This window comes from Panulirus ornatus, chromosome 10 (assembly GCF_036320965.1).
Source record: "Panulirus ornatus isolate Po-2019 chromosome 10, ASM3632096v1, whole genome shotgun sequence".
Lineage (NCBI taxonomy): Eukaryota > Metazoa > Arthropoda > Malacostraca > Decapoda > Palinuridae > Panulirus > Panulirus ornatus.
In genome coordinates, this window is record NC_092233.1 from 35,087,044 (window position 1) to 35,109,632 (window position 22,589).

Here is a 22,589-nt window from a genome sequence, read left to right on the forward strand (position 1 = left end):
TTCAACAAACCTTCAAAATACTCACGCCATCTCCTTCTCACATCACCACTACTTGTTATCACCTCCCCATTTGCGCCCTTCACTGAAGTTCCCATTTGCTCCCTTGTCTTACGCACTTTATTTACCTCCTTCCAGAACATCTTTTTATTCTCCCTAAAATTTAATGATACTCTCTCACCCCAACTCTCATTTGCCCTCTTTTTCACCTCTTGCACCTTTCTCTTGACCTCCTGTCTCTTTCTTTTATACATCTCCCACTCAATTGCATTTTTTCCCTGCAAAAATCGTCCAAATGCCTCTCTCTTCTCTTTCACTAATACTCTTACTTCTTTATCCCACCACTCACTACCCTTTCTAATCAACCCACCTCCCACTCTTCTCATGCCACAAGCATCTTTTGTGCAATCCATCACTGATTCCCTAAATACATCCCATTCCTCCCCCACTCCCCTTACTTCCATTGTTCTCACCTTTTTCCATTCTGTACTCAGTCTCTCCTGGTACTTCCTCACACAGGTCTCCTTCTCAAGCTCACTTACTCTCACCACCCTCTTCACCCCAACATTCACTCTTCTTTTCTGAAAACCCATACAAATCTTCACCTTAGCCTCCACAAGATAATGATCAGACATCCCTCCAGTTGCACCTCTCAGCACATTAACATCCAAAAGTCTCTCTTTCGCACGCCTGTCAGTTAACACGTAATCCAATAACGCGCGTTTCTCTGGCCATCTCTCCTACTTACATAAGTATACTTATGTATATCTCGCTTTTTAAACCAGGTATTCCCAATCATCAGTCCTTTTTCAGCACATAAATCTACAAGCTCTTCACCATTTCCATTTACAACACTGAACACCCCATGTATACCAATTATTCGCTCAACTGCCACATTACTCACCTTTGCATTCAAATCACCCATCACTATGACCCGGTCTCGTGCATCAAAACCACTAACACACTCATTCAGCTGCTCCCAAAACACTTGCCTCTCTTGATCTTTCTTCTCATGCCCAGGTGCATATGCACCAATAATCACCCACCTCTCTCCATCAACTTTCAGTTTTACCCATATTAATCGAGAATTTACTTTCTTACACTCTATCACATACTCCCACAACTCCTGTTTCAGGAGTATTGCTACTCCTTCCCTTGCTCTTGTCCTCTCACTAACCCCTGACTTTACTCCCCAGACATTCCCAAACCACTCTTCCCCTTTACCCTTGAGCTTCGTTTCACTCAGAGCCAAAACATCCAGGTTCCTTTCCTCAAACATACTACCTATCTCTCCTTTTTTCACATCTTGGTTACATCCACACACATTTAGGCACCCCACTCTGAGCCTTCGAGGAGGATGAGCACTCCCCGCGTGACTCCTTCTTCTGTTTCCCATTTTAGAAAGTTAATACAAGGAGGGGATGATTTCTGGCCCCCCGCTCCCGTCCCCTCTAGTCGCTTTCTACGACACGCGAGGAATACGTGGGAAGTATTCTTTCACCCCTATCCCCAGGGATAATATACATATATATATATACATATACACATACACACACATACACATACATACGCACATATACACACACACACACATACATATATATACATATGAGAAATGTAAGAAACAATTTAGAAAACTGAAACTTCTAGCTTGAAATGAATGAAAAAAAAGGTAATTAGGTACAGTAGGGTTGAGGGTCAAGTCAGTTGGGAGGTAAGTTTGAATGGAGAAAAACTGGAGGAAGTAAAGTGTTTTAGATATCTGGGAGTGGATCTGGCAGCGGATGGAACCATGGAAGCGGAAGTGGATCATAGGGTGGGGGAGGGGGCGAAAATCCTGGGAGCCTTGAAGAATGTGTGGAAGTCGAGAACATTATCTCGGAAAGCAAAAATGGGTATGTTTGAAGGAATAGTGGTTCCAACAATGTTGTATGGTTGTGAGGCGTGGGCTATTGATAGAGTTGTGCGCAGGAGGATGGATGTGCTGGAAATGAGATGTTTGAGGACAATGTGTGGTGTGAGGTGGTTTGATCGAGTAAGTAACGTAAGGGTAAGAGAGATGTGTGGAAATAAAAAGAGCGTGGTTGAGAGAGCAGAAGAGGGTGTTTTGAAATGGTTTGGGCACATGGAGAGAATGAGTGAGGAAAGATTGACCAAGAGGATATATGTGTCGGAGGTGGAGGGAACGAGGAGAAGTGGGAGACCAAATTGGAGGTGGAAAGATGGAGTGAAAAAGATTTTGTGTGATCGGGGCCTGAACATGCAGGAGGGTGAAAGGAGAGCAAGGAATAGAGTGAATTGGATCGATGTGGTATACCGGGGTTGACGTGCTGTCAGTGGATTGAATCAGGGCATGTGAAGCGTCTGGGGTAAACCATGGAAAGCTGTGTAGGTATGTATATTTGCGTGTGTGGACGTATGTATATACATGTGTATGGGGGTGGGTTGGGCCATTTCTTTCGTCTGTTTCCTTGCGCTACCTCACAAACGCGGGAGACTGACAAAGCAAAAAAAAAAATATATATATATATATATATATAATAATATATATATATATATATATATATATATATATATATATATATATATATATATATATATATATATATAGATTTTTTTTTTATTTTTTTTTATACTTTGTCGCTGTCTCCCGCGTTTGCGAGGTAGCGCAAGGAAACAGACGAAAGAAATGGCCCAACCCCCCCATACACACGTATATATATATATATATATATATATATATATATATATATATATATATATATATATATATATATATATATTTATTATCCTTGGGGATAGGGGTGAAAGAATACTTCCCACGCATTCCTCGAGTGTCGTAGAAGGCGACTAGAGGGGACGGGAGCAGGGGGCCAGAAATCCTCCCCTCCTTGTATTTTTTTAACTTTCTAAAATGGGAAACAGAAGGAGTCACGCGGGGAGTGCTCATCCTCCTCGAAGGCTCAGACTGGGGTGTCTAAATGTGTGTGGATGTAACCAAGATGTGAAAAAAGGAGAGATAGGTAGTATGTTTGAGGAAAGGAACCTGGATGTTTTGGCTCTGAGTGAAACGAAGCTCAAGGATAAAGGGGAAGAGTGGTTTGGGAATGTCTTGGGAGTAAAGTCAGGGGTTAGTGAGAGGACAAGAGCAAGGGAAGGAGTAGCAATACTCCTGAAACAGGAGTTGTGGGAGTATGTGATAGAATGTAAGAAAGTAAATTCTCGATTAATATGGGTAAAACTGAAAGTTGATGGAGAGAGATGGGTGATTATTGGTGCATATGCACCTGGGCATGAGAAGAAAGATCATGAGAGGCAAGTGTTTTGGGAGCAGCTGAATGAGTGTGTTAGTGGTTTTGATGCACGAGACCGGGTTATAGTGATGGGTGATTTGAATGCAAAGGTGAGTAATGTGGCAGTTGAGGGAATAATTGGTATACATGGGGTGTTCAGTGTTGTAAATGGAAATGGTGAAGAGCTTGTAGATCTATGTGCTGAAAAAGGACTGGTGATTGGGAATACCTGGTTTAAAAAACGAGATATACATAAGTATACGTATGTAAGTAGGAGAGATGGCCAGAGAGCTTTATTGGATTACGTGTTAATTGACAGGCGCGCGAAAGAGAGACTTTTGGATGTTAATGTGCTGAGAGGTGCAACTGGAGGGATGTCTGATCATTATCTTGTGGAGGCTAAGGTGAAGATTTGTATGGGTTTTCAGAAAAGAAGAGTGAATGTGAGGGTGGTGAGAGTAAGTGAGCTTGGGAAGGAGACTTATGTGAGGAAGAACCAGGAGAGACTGAGTACAGAATGGAAAAAGGTGAGAACAATGGAAGTAAGGGGAGTGGGGGAGGAATGGGATGTATTTAGGGAATCAGTGATGGATTGCACAAAAGATGCTTGTGGCATGAGAAGAGTGGGAGGTGGGTTGATTAGAAAGGGTAGTGAGTGGTGGGATGAAGAAGTAAGATTATTAGTGAAAGAGAAGAGAGAGGCATTTGGACGATTTTTGCAGGGAAAAAATGCAATTGAATGGGAGATGTATAAAAGAAAGAGACAGGAGGTCAAGAGAAAGGTGCAAGAGGTGAAAAAGAGGGCAAATGAGAGTTGGGGTGAGAGAGTATCATTAAATTTTAGGGAGAATAAAAAGATTTTCTGGAAGGAGGTAAATAAAGTGCGTAAGACAAGGGAGCAAATGGGAACTTCAGTGAAGGGCGCAAATGGGGAGGTGATAACAAGTAGTGGTGATGTGAGAAGGAGATGGAGTGAGTATTTTGAAGGTTTGTTGAATGTGTTTGATGATAGAGTGGCAGATATAGGGTGTTTTGGTCGAGGTGGTGTGCAAAGTGAGAGGGTTAGGGAAAATGATTTGGTAAACAGAGAAGAGGTAGTAAAAGCTTTGCGGAAGATGAAAGCCGGCAAGACAGCAGGTTTGGATGGTATTGCAGTGGAATTTATTAAAAAAGGGGGTGACTGTATTATTGACTGGTTGGTAAGGTTCTTTAATGTATGTATGACTCATGGTGAGGTTCCTGAGGATTGGCGGAATGTGTGCATAGTGCCATTGTACAAAGGCAAAGGGGATAAGAGTGAGTGCTCAAATTACAGAGGTATAAGTTTGTTGAGTATTCCTGGTAAATTATATGGGAGGGTATTGATTGAGAGGGTGAAGGCATGTACAGAGCATCAGATTGGGGAAGAGCAGTGTGGTTTCAGAAGTGGTAGAGGATGTGTGGATCAGGTGTTTGCTTTGAAGAATGTATGTGAGAAATACTTAGAAAAGCAAATGGATTTGTATGTAGCATTTATGGATCTGGAGAAGGCATATGATAGAGTTGATAGAGATGCTCTGTGGAAGGTATTAAGAATATATGGTGTGGGGGGCAAGTTGTTAGAAGCAGTGAAAATTTTTTATCGAGGATGTAAGGCATGTGTACGTGTAGGAAGAGAGGAAAGTGATTGGTTCTTAGTGAATGTAGGTTTGCGGCAGGGGTGTGTGATGTCTCCATGGTTGTTTAATTTGTTTATGGATGGGGTTGTTAGGGAGGTAAATGCAAGAGTTTTGGAAAGAGGGGCAAGTATGCAGTCTGTTGTGGATGAGAGAGCTTGGGAAGTGAGTCAGTTGTTGTTCGCTGATGATACAGCGCTGGTTGCTGATTCATGTGAGAAACTGCAGAAGCTGGTGACTGAGTTTGGTAAAGTGTGTGAAAGAAGAAAGTTTAGAGTAAATGTGAATAAGAGCAAGGTTATTAGGTACAGTAGGGTTGAGGGTCAAGTCAATTGGGAGGCAAGTTTGAATGGAGAAAAACTGGAGGAAGTGAAGTGTTTTAGATATCTGGGAGTGGACCTGGCAGCGGATGGAACCATGGAAGCGGAAGTGGATCATAGGGTGGGGGAGGGGGCGAAAATCCTGGGAGCCTTGAAGAATGTGTGGAAGTCGAGAACATTATCTCGGAAAGCAAAAATGGGTATGTTTGAAGGAATAGTGGTTCCAACAATGTTGTATGGTTGCGAGGCATGGGCTATGGATAGAGTTGTGCGCAGGAGGATGGATGTGCTGGAAATGAGATGTTTGAGGACAATGTGTGGTGTGAGGTGGTTTGATCGAGTAAGTAACGTAAGGGTAAGAGAGATGTATGGAAATAAAAAGAGCGTGGTTGAGAGAGCAGAAGAGGGTGTTTTGAAATGGTTTGGGCACATGGAGAGAATGAGTGAGGAAAGATTGACCAAGAGGATATATGTGTCGGAGGTGGAGGGAACGAGGAGAAGTGGGAGACCAAATTGGAGGTGGAAAGATGGAGTGAAAAAGATTTTGTGTGATCGGGGCCTGAACATGCAGGAGGGTGAAAGGAGGGCAAGGAATAGAGTGAATTGGATCGATGTGGTATACTGGGGTTGACGTGCTGTCATTGGATTGAATCAGGGCATGTGAAGGTTCTGGGGTAAACCATGGAAAGCTGTGTAGGTATGTATATTTGCGTGTGTGGACATATGTATATACATGTGTATGGGGGTGGGTTGGGACATTTCTTTCGTCTGTTTCCTTGCGCTACCTCGCAAACGCGGGAGACAGCGGAAAAAAAAAATGAATATGTCTCTGTATGTATATTTTTTGGGAGTGTTTTGGGAACAGCTGAGTGAGTGTGTTAGCAGCTTTGATGTATGAGACCGGGTTATAGTGATGGGTGATTTGAATGCAAAGGTGATTAATGTGGCAGTTGAGGGAGTAATTGGTGTACATGGGATGTTCAGTGTTGTAAATGGTAATGGTGAAGAGCTTGCAGATTGTTTTGCTGAAAAAGGACTGGTGATTGGGAATACCTGGTTTAAAAAGAGAGATATACATAAGTATACATGTGTAAGTAGGAGAGATGGCCAGAGAGCATTATTGGATTACGTGTTAATTGATAAGTGCGTGAAGGAGAGACTTTTGGATGTTAATGTGCTGAAGCAAAGGTGAAGATTTGTAAAGGTTTTCAGAAAAGAAGAGAGAATGTTGGACTGAAGAGAGTGGTGAGAGTAAGTGAGCTTGGGAAGGAGACTTGTGTAAAGAAGTACCAGGAGAGACTGAGTGCAGAATGGAAAAAGGTGAGAGCAAAGGACGTAAGGGTAGTGGGGGAGGAATGGGATGTATTTAGGGAAGCAGTGATGGCTTGTGCGAAAGATGCTTGGGGCATGAGAAGCATGGGAGGTGGGCAGATTAGAAAGGGTAGTGAGTGGTGGGATGAAGTAAGATTATTAGTGAGAGAAGAGAGAGGCATTTGGACGATTTTTGCAGAAAAAAATTGCAAATGAGTTGGAGATGTATAAAAGACTGAGGTAGGAGGTCAAGAGAAAAGTGCAAGAGGTGAAAAAGAGGGCAAATGAGAGTTGGGATGAGAGAGTATCATTAAATTTTAGGGAGAATAAAAAGATGTTTTAGAAGGAGGTAAATAGTACATAAAACAAGAGAACAAATGGGAACGTAGGTGAAGGGGGCTAATGGGAAGGTAATTACAAGTAGTGGTGATGTGAGAAGGAGATGGAGTGAGTATTTTGAAGGTTTATTGAATGTGTTTGATGATAGAGTGGCAGATATAGGGTGTTTTGGTCGAGGTGGTGTGCGAAGTGAGAGGGTCAGGGAGAATGATTTGGTAAACAGAGAAGAGGTAGTAAAAGCTTTGCGGAAGATGAAAGCCGGTGGGTTTGGGTGGTATAGCAATGGAATTTTTTAAGAGGGGGTGACTGTGTTGTTGACTGGTTGGTGAGGATATTCAGTTTATGTATGGCTCATGGTGAAGTGCCTGAGGATTGGCAGAATGCATGCATACTGCCATTGTACAAAGGCAAAGGGGATAAAAGTGAGTGCTCAAATTACAGAGGTATAAGTTTGTTGAGTTTTCCTGAGAAATTATATGAGAGGGTGGGTATTGATTGAGAAGGTGAAGGCATGTACAGAGCATCAGATTACGTAAGAGCAGTGTAGTTTCAGATGTGGTAGAGGATGTTTGGATCAGGTGTTTGCTTTGAATAATGTATGCGAGAAATATTTAGAAAAACAAATTTGCATGTAGCATTTATGGATCTGGAGAAGGCATATGATAGAGTTGATAGAGATGCTCTGTGGAAGGTATTAACAATATATGGTGTAGGAGGCAAGTTGATGGAAGCAGTGAAAAGTTTTTATCGAGGATGTAAGGCATATGTACAAGTAGGAAGAAAAAAAGTGATTGGTTCTCAGTGAATGTTGGTTTGTGGCAGGGGTGCTTGATGTCTCCATGGATGTTTGATTTGTTTATGGATGGGGTAGTTAGGGAGGTGAATGCAAGAGTTTTGGAGAGAGGGGCAAGGATGCAATCTGTTGTGGGTGAGAGAGCTTGGGAAGTGAGGCAATTGTTGTTCGCTGATGATACAGCGCTGGTGGCTGATTCGTGTGAGAAACTGCAGAAGCTGGTGACTGAATTTGGTAAAGTGTGTGAAAGAAGAAAGTTGAGAGTAAATGTGAATAAGAGCAAGGTTATTAGGTACAGTAGGGTTGAGGGCAGTTGAGGGACAAGTCAATTGGGAGGTAAGTTTGAATGGAAAAAGCTGGAGGTAGTGAAGTGTTTTAGATATCTGGGAGTGGATTTGGCAGCGGATGGAACCATGGAAGCGGAAGTGAATCATAGGGTGGGGGAGGGGGCGAAAGTTCTGTGAACATTGAAGAATGTGTGGAAGTCGAGAACATTATCTCAGAGAGCAAAACTGGGTATGTTTGAAGGAATAGTGGTTCCAACAACGTTATATGGTTGCGAGGCGTGAGCTATGGATAGAGTTGTGCGCAGGAGGGTGGATGTGCTGGAAATGAGATGTTTGAGGACAATATGTGGTGTGAGGTGGTTTGATCAAATAAGTAATAATAGGGAAAGAGAGATGTGTGGTAATAAAAAGAGTGTGATTGAGAGAGCAGAAGAGGGTGTTTTGAAATGGTTTGGTCACATGGAGAGAATGAGTGAGGAAAGATTGACCAAGAGGATATATGTGTCAGAGGTGGAGGGAACGAGGAGAAGTGGAAGACCAAATTGGAGGTGGAAAGATAGAGTGAAAAAGATTTTGAGTGATTGGGGCCTGAACATGCAGGAGGGTGAAAGGCATGCAAGGAATAGAGTGAACTGGAACAATGTGGTATACCGGGGTTGATGTGCTGTCAATGGATTGAACCAGGGCATGTGAAGCATCTAGGGTAAACCATGGAAAGTTCTGTGGGGCCTGGATGTGGAAAGGGAGGTGTGGTTTCGGTGCATTATTACATGACAGCTAGAGACTGAGTGTGAACAAATGTGGCCTTTGTTGTCTTTTCCTAGCGCTACCTCATGCACATGAGGGGGGAGGGGGTTGTTATTTCATGTGTGGCGAGGTGGCGATGGGAATGAATAAAGGCAGACAGTATGAATTATGTACATGTGTATATATGTATATGTCTGTGTGTGTATATATATGTATACGTTGAGATGTATATAGGTATGTACATTTGCGTGTGTGGACGTGTATGTGTGGACATGTCTATGTGGGTGGGTTGGGCCATTCTTTCGTTTGTTTCCTTGTGCTACCTCGCTAACGCGGGAGACAGCGACAAAGCAAAATAAAAAAGAATATATATGATAGATAATATATGTATATATATATATATATATATATATATATATATATATATATATATATATATATATATATATATATATATATTTTTTTTTTTCATACTATTTGCCATTTCCCGCATTAGCGAGGTAGCGTTGAGAACAGAGGACTGGGCCTTTGAGGGAATATCCTTACCTGGCCCCCTTCTCTGTTCCCTCTTTTGGAAAATTAAAAAAAAATGCGAGAGGGGAGGATTTCCAGCCACCCGCTCCCTCCCCTTTTAGTCGCCTTCTACGACATGCAGGGAATACGTGGGAAGTATTCTTTCTCCCCTATCCCCAGGGATATATATATATATATATATATATATATATATATATATATATATATATGTGTGTGTGTGTGTGTGTGTGTGTATGTGTTTATATATACGCATGTACATAATTCATACTTGCTGCCTCACCACCACCACACATGCAATGACACCCCCCTCCCCCCACATGCGCGTGAGGTAGTGCTAGGGAAAGACAACAAAGGCCACATTTGTTCACACTCAGTCTCTAGCTGTCATGTATAATGCACCGAAACCACAGCTCCCTTCCCACATCCAGGCCCCATACAACTTTTCATGGTTTACACCAGACGCTTCACATGCACTGGTTCAATCCATTAACAGCACGTCGAACCTGTTATACCACATCATTCCAATTCACTCTATTCCTTGCATGCCTTTCACCCTCCTGCATGTTCAGGCCTTGATTGCAGTGGAGATTCTAGTGTTAGAAAGTTTGCCAAGATCTTTTGTGGCATGCATAGTTGCAGTAAATGATTTGAACCACTGGGAATGACAGAATCACTGTGGCTATATTGTCTGGAATGTAGATTTCTGGAAGGCAGTATGCTTAAGAAAATACTTTCTGAACATCTTGGGTCCCAAGAATGTTCTGCACATTGCCTTTGGCCTTCTAATGGGGAACTTTATGGCCAGAACATCCAGGATGCGGTGGTAGTATGGGTCTTGATCTCTAGTAACTTAGTCAACCGTCAACTCAGCTCCACATCTTGGACTTAGTCTGAGTTTTAGGGGTAGAAGCCCACCAAAACCTTCATAAAGTATACATAAGTTGCATGATTTTCACTGTGAAAGGGTTAAGTCACAGCCTTTTTCAACGAGAGCATGAATGATATCCCTGGCATCCTTTATAGGGTGTATGCATACAACCTCAAGACAGATTGTAAAATACCATCTAGTCTTTTAGCCCACCAAAACCTTCATAAAGTATACATAAGTTGCATGATTTTCACTGTAAAAGGGTTAAGTCACAGCCTTTTTCAACAAGAGCATGAATGATATCCCTGGCATCCTTTATAGGGTGTATGCATGCAACCTCAGGACAGATTGTAAAATACCATCTAGTTAGTCTTTTAGTATTCTGTTGCTGATTTCTGGCATTAACGTCTTATAAACTTACTCTTGATATTATCATTATGCAGGTTATCCTTCTCGGTCTAGTTCTGATTGAGTTTTTTGTAGTAAAAATACATAAGAGATATAGAATGCTTCACATGCTGCCATTTATGTTACATTCACTTTTGACCTTTAAGTGTTTGATGATCTTGCGAAATGAATAATGGAACAATCTGAGGGACTTCCTTGACTAATCAGCATATTTCATAAATATTTCTTCTTTTTTATCATATTGTGGTCATTCCTGGCTCACTTGAGCTTCCAAATGATGTAACACTGTTTTTTTTTTTTTTGTTTATTTTCCGCTGTCTCCTGCATTTGTGAGGTAGCGCAAGGAAACAGACGAAAGAAATGGCCCAACCCACCCCCATACACAGTGTATATACATAGACGTCCACACACGCAAATATACATACCTATACATCTCAATGTTATCCCTGGGATAGGGGATTAAGAATACTTCCCACGTATTCCCTGCGTGTCGTAGAAGGCGACTAAAAGGGGAGGGAGCGGGGGGCTGGAAATCCTCCCCTCTCATTTTTTTTTTAATTTTCCAAAAGAAGGAACAGAGGGGGCCAGGTGAGGATATTCCAAAAAAGGCCCAGTCCTCTGTTCTTAACGCTACCTCGCTAATGCGGGAAATGGTGAATAGTTTGAAAAAAAAAAAAAAAATCTCAATGTACACATATATATACACACACAGACACATACATGTGTACCCATGCACACAATTCACACTGTCTGCCTTTATTCATTCCCATCGCCACCTCGCCACACATGGAATACCATCCCCCTCCCCCCTCATGTGTGCGAGGTAGCACTAGGAAAAGACAACAAAGGCCCCATTCGTTCACACTCAGTCTCTAGCTGTCATGCAATAATGCTCGAAACCACAGCTCCCATTCCACATCCAGGCCCCACACAACTTTCCATGGTTTACCCCAGACGCTTCACATGCCCTGATTCAATCCACTGACAGCACGTCAACCCCGGTATACCACATCGATCCAATTCACTCTATTCCTTGCCCGCCTTTCACCCTCCTGCATGTTCAGGCCCCGATCACACAAAATCTTTTTCACTCCATCTTTCCACCTCCAATTTGGTCTCCCACTTCTCCTCGTTCCCTCCACCTCTGACACATATATCCTCTTGGTCAATCTTTCCTCACACATTCTCTCCATGTGCCCAGACCATTTCAAAACACCCTCCTCTGCTCTCTCGACCACCCTCTTTTTATTTCCACACATCTCTCTTACCCTTACATTACTTACTCGATCAAACCACCTCACACCACACATTGTCCTCAAACATCTCATTTCCAGCACACCCACCCTCCTGCGCACAACTCTATCCATAGCCCACGCCTCGCAACCATACAACATTGTTGGAACCACTATTCCTTCAAACATACCCATTTTTGCTTTCCGAGATAATGTTCTCGACTTCCACACATTCTTCAAGGCTCCCAGGATTTTCGCCCCCTCCCCCACCCTATGATTCACTTCCGCTTCCATGGTTCCATCCGCTGCCAGATCCACTCCCAGATATCTAAAACACTTTACTTCCTCCAGTTTTTCTCCATTCAAACTTACCTCCCAATTGACTTGACCCTCAACCCTACTGTACCTAATAACCGTGCTCTTATTCACATTTACTCTTAACTTTTTTCTTTCACACACTTTACCAAACTCAGTCACCAGCTTCTGCAGTTTCTCACATGAATCAGCCACCAGCGCTGTATCATCAGCGAACAACAACTGACTCACTTCCCAAGCTCTCTCGTCCACAACAGACTTCATACTTGCCCCTCTTTCCAAAACTCTTGCATTCACCTCCCTAACAACCCCATCCATAAACAAATTAAACAACCATGGAGACATCACACACCCCTGCCGCAAACCTACATTCACTGAGAACCAATCACTTCCTCTCTTCCTACACGTACACATGCCTTACATCCTCGATAAAAAATTTTCACTGCTTCTAACAACTTGCCTCCCACACCATATATCTTTAATACCTTCCACAAAGCATCTCTATCAACACTATCATATGCCTTCTCCAGATCCATAAATGCTACATACAAATCCATTTGCTTTTCTAAGTATTTCTCACATACATTCTTCAAAGCAAACGCCTGATCCACACATCCTCTACCACTTCTGAAACCACACTGCTCTTCCCCAATCTGATGCTCTGTACATGCCTTCACCCTCTCAATCAATACCCTCCCATATAATTTACCAGGAATACTCAACAAACTTATACCTCTGTAATTTGAGCACTTACTCTTAACCCCATTGCCTTTGTACAATGGCACTATGCAAGCATTCCGCCAATCCTCAGGCCCCTCACCATGAGTCATACATACATTAAATAACCTTACCAACCAGTCAACAATACAGTCACCCCCTTTTTTAATAACACTGTTATGTCTCTTTTATTTCCTCCTTACCAGTTAGATTTGAAACCTACTTTTATGGTAAAGTTGTCTTCAGAAAATATATTTGTTACTGATATTTTGATTTATTATCCCTGAGGTAGAGGAGAAGGAATTCTACCTCTGTATTCCCTGTGTGTTGTAGGAGGTGACTAAAAGGGAAGGGAGCAGGGGGCTAGAAATCCTTTCCTCCAGTTTTAACTTTTTTAAGGGAAGGAACAGAGAATAAGGCAAAGTGAGGATTTCCCCTGTAAGTCTTATTCCTTCATTCTTAATGCTACTTCACTAGTGTGGGAAATGCTGAATATGTATGAAAATAGATTGATTTATTGTTAGACTAATTTCTTATTCAGAGAATTAGTGTTGTTGTTGAAAGTAATTTGAATTTTTTTCTGTGTGATATTTCAGGCCTGCTGGCCAGAAGGTGTTGAACCTGGAGGAACATTACCTCAAGATCTAGCACTGCAGTACTCTTGCTTGAAGAACTTAGGCAACCTAACCAGTAGACAAGGAGATTATGAGCAGGCAGCCAAATACTACTTGGAGGTATGCTGATTTGAACTGCTGTACTTTCAGATAAACTGTGTTACAGTTATTATGAATAATGTACTTAAATAACTTATAATATAGTGTACTCCCAGAAATACTTGGAATGATATCTCTTTACATTTAGCTGGATTCTTAATGCAAATATTTGTATTAAAAGATTAATCATCGGTATTTAACATTTTCTTTGACAATTTTTCTTTCAGAGACCCCTCTGTGTGGGCTTCCAGCTTATGTTTTATCGTTTTATATTATCTTTAATCACTTACTCAGATTTACGGAAACTGAAATCATATTTAACACTGCATTCTATTTATGATGTTGAGCCATGCAAAACATTCTCAGGGTAGCTCAGACAACCCTTAATACTGCACATTTGTTGGCATTCACCCATCACATAATTTTCTTTCAGGTTTTTCATTTAGTGCTCCCATAATTTGATTACCAGCATTTAGCATTTATTTCTTTCCTTCTTTTTCTTTCATAGTGTGTTTATTTTGGGTTCCCAACTGATTCTTATCCTCCCATGTAGTCTTAAATCTATTTCTTGGACAAGCGGACTGAAATTTTTTATTATCATTATACTTGATCACCATTTCCTGCGTCAGCGAGGTAGTGCTAGAAAACAAATGAAGAATGGCCCATTTATTCATATCCATATATAGCCATATAATATGGTGAAGAGCTTGTAGATTTATGTGCTGAAAAAGGACTGGTGATTGGGAATACCTGGTTTAAAAAGTGAGATATACATAAGTATATGTATGTAAGTAGGAGAGATGGCCAGAGAGCGTTATTGGATTACGTGCTAATTGACAGGCGCGTGAAAGAGAGACTTTTGGATGTTAATGTGCTGAGAGGTGCAACTGGAGGGATGTCTGATCATTATCTTGTGGAGGCTAAGGTGAAGATTTGTATGGGTTTTCAGAAAAGAAGAGTGAATGTGAGGGTGGTGAGAGTAAGTGAGCTTGGGAAGGAGACTTGTGTGAGGAAGTACCAGGAGAGACTGAGTACAGAATGGAAAAAGGTGAGAACAATGGAAGTAAGGGGAGTGGGGGAGGAATGGGATGTATTTAGGGAATCAGTGATGGATTGCGCAAAAGATGCTTGTGGCATGAGAAGAGTGGGAGGTGGGTTGATTAGAAAGGGTAGTGAGTGGTGGGATGAAGAAGTAAGATTATTAGTGAAAGAGAAGAGAGAGGCATTTGGACGATTTTTGCAGGGAAAAAATGCAATTGAGTGGGAGATGTATAAAAGAAAGAGACAGGAGGTCAAGAGAAAGGTGCAAGAGGTGAAAAAGAGGGCAAATGAGAGTTGGGGTGAGAAAATATCATTAAATTTTAGGGAGAATAAAAAGATGTTCTGGAAGGAGGTAAATAAAGTGCGTAAGACAAGGGAGCAAATGGGAACTTCAGTGAAGGGCGCAAATGGGGAGGTGATAACAAGTAGTGGTGATGTGAGAAGGAGATGGAGTGAGTATTTTGAAGGTTTGTTGAATGTGTTTGATGATAGAGTGGCAGATATAGGGTGTTTTGGTTGAGGTGGTGTGCAAAGTGAGAGGGTTAGGGAAAATGATTTGGTAAACAGAGAAGAGGTAGTAAAAGCTTTGCGGAAGATGAAAGCCGGCAAGGCAGCAGGTTTGGATGGTATTGCAGTGGAATTTATTAAAAAAGGGGGTGACTGTATTGTTGACTGATTGGTAAGGTTATTTAATGTATGTATGACTCATGGTGAGGTGCCTGAGGATTGACGGAATGCGTGCATAGTGCCATTGTACAAAGGTAAAGGGGATAAGAGTGAGTGCTCAAATTACAGAGGTATAAGTTTGTTGAGTATTCCTGGTAAATTATATGGGAGGTGAAGGCATGTACAGAGCATCAGATTGGGGAAGAGCAGTGTGGTTTCAGAAGTGGTAGAGGATGTGTGGATCAGGTGTTTGCTTTGAAGAATGTATGTGAGAAATACTTAGAAAAGCAAATGGATTTGTATGTAGCATTTATGGATCTGGAGAAGGCATATGATAGAGTTGATAGAGATGCTCTGTGGAAGGTATTAAGAATATATGGTGTGGGAGGCAAGTTGTTAGAAGCAGTGAAAATTTTTTATCGAGGATGTAAGGCATGTGTACGTGTAGGAAGAGAGGAAAGTGATTGGTTCTTAGTGAATGTAGGTTTGCGGCAGGGGTGTGTGATGTCTCCATGGTTGTTTAATTTGTTTATGGATGGGGTTGTTAGGGAGGTGAATGCAAGAGTTTTGGAAAGAGGGGCAAGTATGCAGTCTGTTGTGGATGAGAGAGCTTGGGAAGTGAGTCAGTTGTTGTTTGCTGATGATACAGCGCTGGTGGCTGATTCATGTGAGAAACTGCAGAAGCTGGTGACTGAGTTTGGTAAAGTGTGAGAAAGAAGAAAGTTAAGAGTAAATGTGAATAAGAGCAAGGTTATTAGGTACAGTAGGGTTGAGGGTCAAGTCAATAGGGAGATAAGTTTGAATGGAGAAAAACTGGAGGAAGTAAAGTGTTTTAGATATCTGGGAGTGGATCTGGCAGCGGATGGAACCATGGAAGCGAAAGTGAATCATAGGGTGGGGGAGGGGGCGAAAATCCTGGGAGCCTTGAAGAATGTGTGGAAGTCGAGAACATTATCTCAGAAAGCAAAAATGGGTATGTTTGAAGGAATAGTGGTTCCAACAATGTTGTATGGTTGCGAGGCGTGAGCTATGGATAGAGTTGTGCGCAGGAGGGTGGATGTGCTGGAAATGAGATGTTTGAGGACAATATGTGGTGTGAGGTGGTTTGATCGAGTAAGTAATGTAAGGATAAGAGAGATGTGTGGAAATAAAAAAGCGTGGTTGAGAGAGCAGAAGAGGGTGTTTTGAAATGGTTTGGCGACATGGAGAGAATGAGTGAGGAAAGATTGACCAAGAGGATATATGTGTCGGAGGTGGAGGGAACGAGGAGAAGTGGGAGACCAAATTGGAGTGGAAAGATGGAGTGAAAAAGATTTTGAGTGATCGGGGCCTAAACATGCAGGAGGGTGAAAGGCGGGCAAGGAATAGAGTGAATTGGATCGATGTACACTAGGTACACTAGGGTTGAGGGACAAGTTAATTGGGAGGTAAGTTTGAATGGAGAAAATCTGGAGGACGTGAAGTGTTTTAGATATCTGGGAATGGATTTAGCAGCGGATAGAACCATGGAAACGGAAGTGAGTCACAGGGTGGGGGAGGGGGAAAAGATCCTGAGAGTGCTGAAGAATATGTGGAAGGTCAGAATGTTATATTGGAGAGCAGAAATGGGTGTGTTTGAAGGGATAGTGGTTCCAACAATGTTATGTGGTTGCAAGGCATGGGCTATAGATAGGGTTGTGCAAAGGCGGGTGGATGTGTTGGAAATCAAATGTTTGAGGACAATATGTGGTATGAGGTGGTTTGATCGAGTAGTAATGAAAGGATAAGAGAGATGTGTTGTAGTAAAAAGTGTGGTTGAGAGAGCAGAAGAGGGTGTGTTAAAATGGTTTGGTCACATGGAGAGAATGAGTGAGGAAAGATGACAAAGAGGATATATGTGTCACAGGTAGAGGGGACGGGGAGAAGTGGGAGACCAAATAGGAGGTGGAAGGATGGATTGAAAAAGATTTTGAGTGATCGGGGCCTGAACATACAGGAGGGCAAAAGGCATGCAAGGAATAGATGTAGTATACCGGGGTCAATGTGCTATCAGTGGATTGAACCAGGGCATGTGAAACATTGGGTAAACCATGGAAAGTTGTTTTATATGGCATGGATGTGGAAAGGGAGCTGTGGTTTCGGTGCATTACCTATGAACGCTAGAGACTGAGTGTGAACGAATGTGGCCTTTGTTGTCTTTTCCTAGCACTACCTCGTACGCTTGAGGGGGAGGGGGTGCCATTTCATGTGTGGCGGCGTAGCGATAAGAATGGATGAAGGCAGCAAGTATGAATCTGTACATGTGTATATATGTATATGTTTATGTATGTATATGTATATATACATTGAAATGTATGGGTATGTATATGTGTGTGTGTGTGTGGGCATTTATGTATATACATGTGTATGTGGATGGGTTGGATCATTCTTTCATGTTCCTTGCATTACTTGGCTAAATTGAGACATGGACTAGGTATAATAGGAAAAATAAGATATTTTGGAAGGAGGTAAATAAAGTGCATAAGACAAGAGAACAAATGGGAACCTCTGCGAAGGGGGCTAATGGGTAGGTAATGACAAGTAGTGGTGAAGTGAGGAGATGGAGTGAGTATTTTGAAGGTTTTTTTTGAATGTGTTTGATGACGGAGCGGCAGATATAAGGTGTTTTGGTCGAGGTGGTGTGCGAAGTGAGAGGGTCAGGGAGAATGGTTTGGTAAACAGAGAAGAGGTAGTGAAAGCTTTGTGGAAGATGAAAACTGGCTAGGCGGTGGGTTTAGATGGTATTGCAGTGTGATTTATTAAAAAAAGAGGGTGACTGTGTTGTTGCCTGGTTGGTGAGAATATTCAGTGTACATGTGGTTCATGGTGAAGTGCCTGAGGATTGGTGAAATGCATACATAGTGCCATTGTATAAAGGTAAAGGGGATAAAGGTGAGTGTTCAAATTACAGAGGTATAAGTTTGTGTAGAATGGAAAAAGGTGAGAGCAAATGATGTAAGGGGAGTGGAGGAGGAATGGAATACTGTCAATGTATTTAGGGAAGCAATGATGGCTTGTGCAAAAGATGCCTATGGCATGAGAAAGGTGGGAGGTGGGCAGATTAGAAAGGGTAGTGAGTGGTGGGACGAAGAAGGAAGATTGTTAGTAAAAGAGAAGAGAGAGGCATTTGGACGATTTTTGCAGGAAAATAGTGCATATGACTAGGAGATGTATTAAAGAATGAGGCAGGAGATCAAGAGAAAGGTGCAAGAGGTGATAAAGAGGGCAAATGAGAGTTGGGGTGAGAGTATCGTTAGATTTTAGGGAGAATAAAAAGATGCTGATAATACAGCACTGGTGGCTGATTCGGGTGAGAAACTGCAGAAGTTGGTGACTGGGTTTGGTAAAGTGTGAAAGAAGAAAGCTGAGAGTAAATGTGAATACGAACAAGGTAATTAGGTTCAGTTGGGTTGAGGGACAAGTTAATTTGGAGGTAAGTTTCAGTGGAGGAAAACTAGACGAAGCATCTTGAAGTGTTTTAGATATCTGGTAGTGGATTTAGCAGCGGATGGAACCATGGAAGCAGAATTGAGTCACGCTGGGGAGGGGGCGAAGGTTCTAGGAGTGTTGAAGAATGTGTGAAAGGCGAGAATGTTATCTCTGAGAGCAAAAATTGGTAAGTTTAAATGAATAGTGGTTCCAACAATGTTATATGGTTGTGAGGAATGGGCTATAGATAGGGATGTGCCTAGGTGGGTGGATGTTTTGGAAGTTAAATGTTTGAAGACAATATGTGGTGTGAGGTGGTTTGATCGAGTAGCAATGAAAGGATTAGAGAGATGTGTGGTAATAAAGAGAGTATGGTTCAGAGAGCAGAAGAGGGTGTGTTGAAATGGTTTGGTCACATGGAAAGAGTGAGTGAGGAAAGATTGACAAAGAGGATATATGTGTCAGAGGTGAAGAGAACGAGGAGAAGTTGGAGACCAAATTAGAGGTGGAGGGATGGAGTGAAAAAGATTTTGAGCGATCGGGGCCTAAACATACAGGAGGGGAAAAGGCGTGCAAGGAATAGAGTGAATTGGAACAATCTGGTATGCTTAGGTCGACGTACTGTCAATGGATTGAACTAGGGCATGTGGAGCATCTGGGGTAAACCATGGAAAGTTTTGTGGAACCTGGATGTGGAAAGGGGGCTGTGGTTTCAGTGCATTACACATAAGAGCTAGAGACTGAGTGCAAACGAATGTATCCTTTGTTGTCTTTTCCTAGCTCTACCCCGCACGTGTGTGTGTGTGTGTGTGTGTGTGTGTGTGTGTGTGTGTGTGTGTGGGGGGGGGGGGCTCTTTTTCATGTGTGGTGGGATGGTGACAGGAATAGAAGGCAGCAAGTATGAATATGTACATGTTTATATGTCTGTGTATGTATATGTATGTATACATTGAAATGTACATGCATGTGTGGGAATTTATGTATATACATGTGTATTTGGGTTGTTTGAGCCATTCTTTCACCTGTTCCCTTGAACTACCTTCCTAATGCAGGAGACAGCGACTAAGTGTGATAGATTAATAAAGAAATGTACATTTTATTTATTCTATTTATTTATTTTACTTAGTCGCTGTTTTCCATGTTAGCGAGGTAGTGCAAAAAAACAGGAAAGAATGGCCCAACCCACCCACATACACAAGTATATACATAAACATCTACACACGCACATATATATACCTATACATATCAACGTATACACACATATACATGCACAGACATATACACATATAAACATGTACATATTCATACTTGCTGCCTTCAAACATTCCTGTCGCCACCCTGTGACTCATGAAATGTCACTCCCCTCACCCCTCGCGTTCGTGAGGTAGTGTTACAAAAAGACAACAAAGGCCACAGTTGTTCACACTCAGTCTCTAGCTGTCATGTATAATGCACCGAAACCACAGCTCCCTTTCCACATCCAGGCAACACAAAACTTTCCATGGTTTACCCCAGACCCTTCACATGCTCTGGTTCAATCCATTGACAGCACGTCGATGCGGTATATCACATTGTTCCAGTTCACTCTATTTCTTGCATGCCTTTTACCCTCCTGCAAGTTCAGGCCCCGATCACTCAAAATCTTTTTCACTCCATCTTTCCACCTCCAATTTGGTCTCCCACTTCTCTTTCCCTCCACCTCTGACACATATATTCTCTTTGTCATTCTTTCCTCACTCATTCTCTCCATGTGACCAAACCATTTCAAAACACCCTCTTCTGCTCTCTCAACCACACTCTTTTTATTACCACACATCTCTCACCCTTTCATTACTTGCTCGATTAAGCCAACTCACACCACATATTGTCCTCAAACATCTCATTTCCAACACATCCACCCTCCTCCACACAGCTCTATCTATAGCCCACGCCTTGCAACCATATAACATTGTTGGAACCACTATTCCTTCAAACATACCCATTTTTGCTTTCCGAGATAATGTTCTCGTTCTCCACACATTTTTCAACGCTCCCAGAACTTTTGCCCCCTCCCCCACCTTGTGACTCACTTCCTCTTCCATGGTTCCATCCGCTGCTAAATCCACTCCCAGATATCTGAAACACTTCACTTCCTCCAGTTTTTCTCTATTCAAACATTCCTCCCAGTTGACTTGTCCCCCAACCCTACTGTACCTAATAACCTTGTTCTTATTCAAATTTACTCTCACCTTTCTTCTTTCACACACTTTACCATACTCAGTCACCAGCTTCTGCAGTTTCTCACATGAATCAGCCACCAGCACTGTATCATCAGTGAACAACAACCGCCTCACTTCCCAAACTCTCTCATCCACAACTGACTGCACACTTGCCCCTCTCTCCAAAACTCTTGCATTCACCCCTGTCGCAAACCGACATTCACTGAGAACCAATCACTTTCCTCTCTTCCTGCTCGTACACATGCCTTACATCCTCGATAAAAACTTTTCACTGTTTCTAGCAACTTGTCTCCCACACCATATATTCTTAATGCCTTCCACAGAGTATCTCTATCAACTCTTATCGTATGCCTTCTCCAGATCCATAAATGCTACATACAAATCCATTTGCTTTTCTAAGTATTTCTCACATACATTCTTCAGAGAAAACACATGATCCACACATCCTCTACCTATTCTGAAACCACACTGCTCCTCCCCAATCTGATGCTCTGTACATGCTTTCACCCTCACAATCAATACCCACCCATATAATTCCTAGAAATTCTCATCAGACTTATAACTCTGTAATTTGAGTATTAACCTTTATCCCCACTGCCTTTGTATAATGGCACTGTAAATGCATTCCGCCAATCCTCAGGCACCTCACCGTGAGTCATACATACATTAGATATCCTTATCATCCAGTCATCAATACAGTCACCCCCTTTTTTTTTTTTTTTATAAATTCCACTGCAATACCATCCAAACCTGCTGCCTTGCTGGCTCTCATCTTCCGCAGAGCTTTTACTACCTCTTCTCTGTTTACCATATCATTATCTCTAACCCTCGCACTTTGCACACCACCTCGACCAAAACACCCTATATCTGCAACTCTTATCATCTAACACATTCACCAAGCCTTCAAAATACTCACTCCATCTCCTTCTCACATCACCACTACATATTATTACCTCGCCATTAGACCCCTTCACCGATGTTCCCATTTGTTCCATTGTCTTATGAACTTTATTTACCTCCTTCCAAAACATCTTTTTATTTCCCTAAAATTTAATGATACTCTCATCCAAACTCTCATTTGCCCTCTTTTTCACCTCTTGCACCTTTCTCTTGACCTCCTTTCTCTTTCTTTTATACATCTCCCAGTCATTTGCACTGTTTCCCTGCAAAATTAGTCCAAATGCATCTCTCTTCTCTTTCACTTATAAACTTCCTCCTTCATCCCACCTTTCTCTACCCTTTCTAATCTGCCCACCTCCCACACTTCTCATGATATATATTGTCTTATATTTATATCATTTATTTATTTATTTATTTATTTATTTTGCTTTGTCGCTGTCTCCCTCGTTAGCGAGGTAGCGCAAGGAAACAGACGAAAGAATGGCCCAACCCACCCACTTAGACATGTATATACATACATGTCCACACACGCAAATATACATACCTATACATCTCAGTGTACACACATATATATATATATATTATTTATTTTTATTATACTTTGTCGCTGTCTCCCGCGTTTGCGAGGTAGCGCAAGGAAACAGACGAAAGAAATGGCCCACCCCCCCCCATACACATGTATATACATACGTCCACACATGCAAATATACATACCTACACAGCTTTCCATGGTTTACCCCAGACGCTTCACATGCCTTGATTCAATCCACTGACAGCACGTCAACCC

The 22,589-nt window shown here is 42.0% G+C and overlaps 1 protein-coding gene across 4 annotated transcripts in view; it reads left to right on the forward strand.

Moving 5' to 3' along the window:
• Positions 1-22,589, forward strand: part of LOC139750902 (uncharacterized) — a 465,731-nt gene that overhangs the window by 47,846 nt on the left and 395,296 nt on the right. For all 4 annotated transcript variants that reach the window (XM_071665783.1, XM_071665785.1, XM_071665781.1 and 1 more), the window contains exon 3: positions 13,413-13,550. In XM_071665783.1, the coding sequence (XP_071521884.1) occupies positions 13,413-13,550 (138 nt within the window). The remainder of the gene's footprint in view (positions 1-13,412; positions 13,551-22,589) is intronic.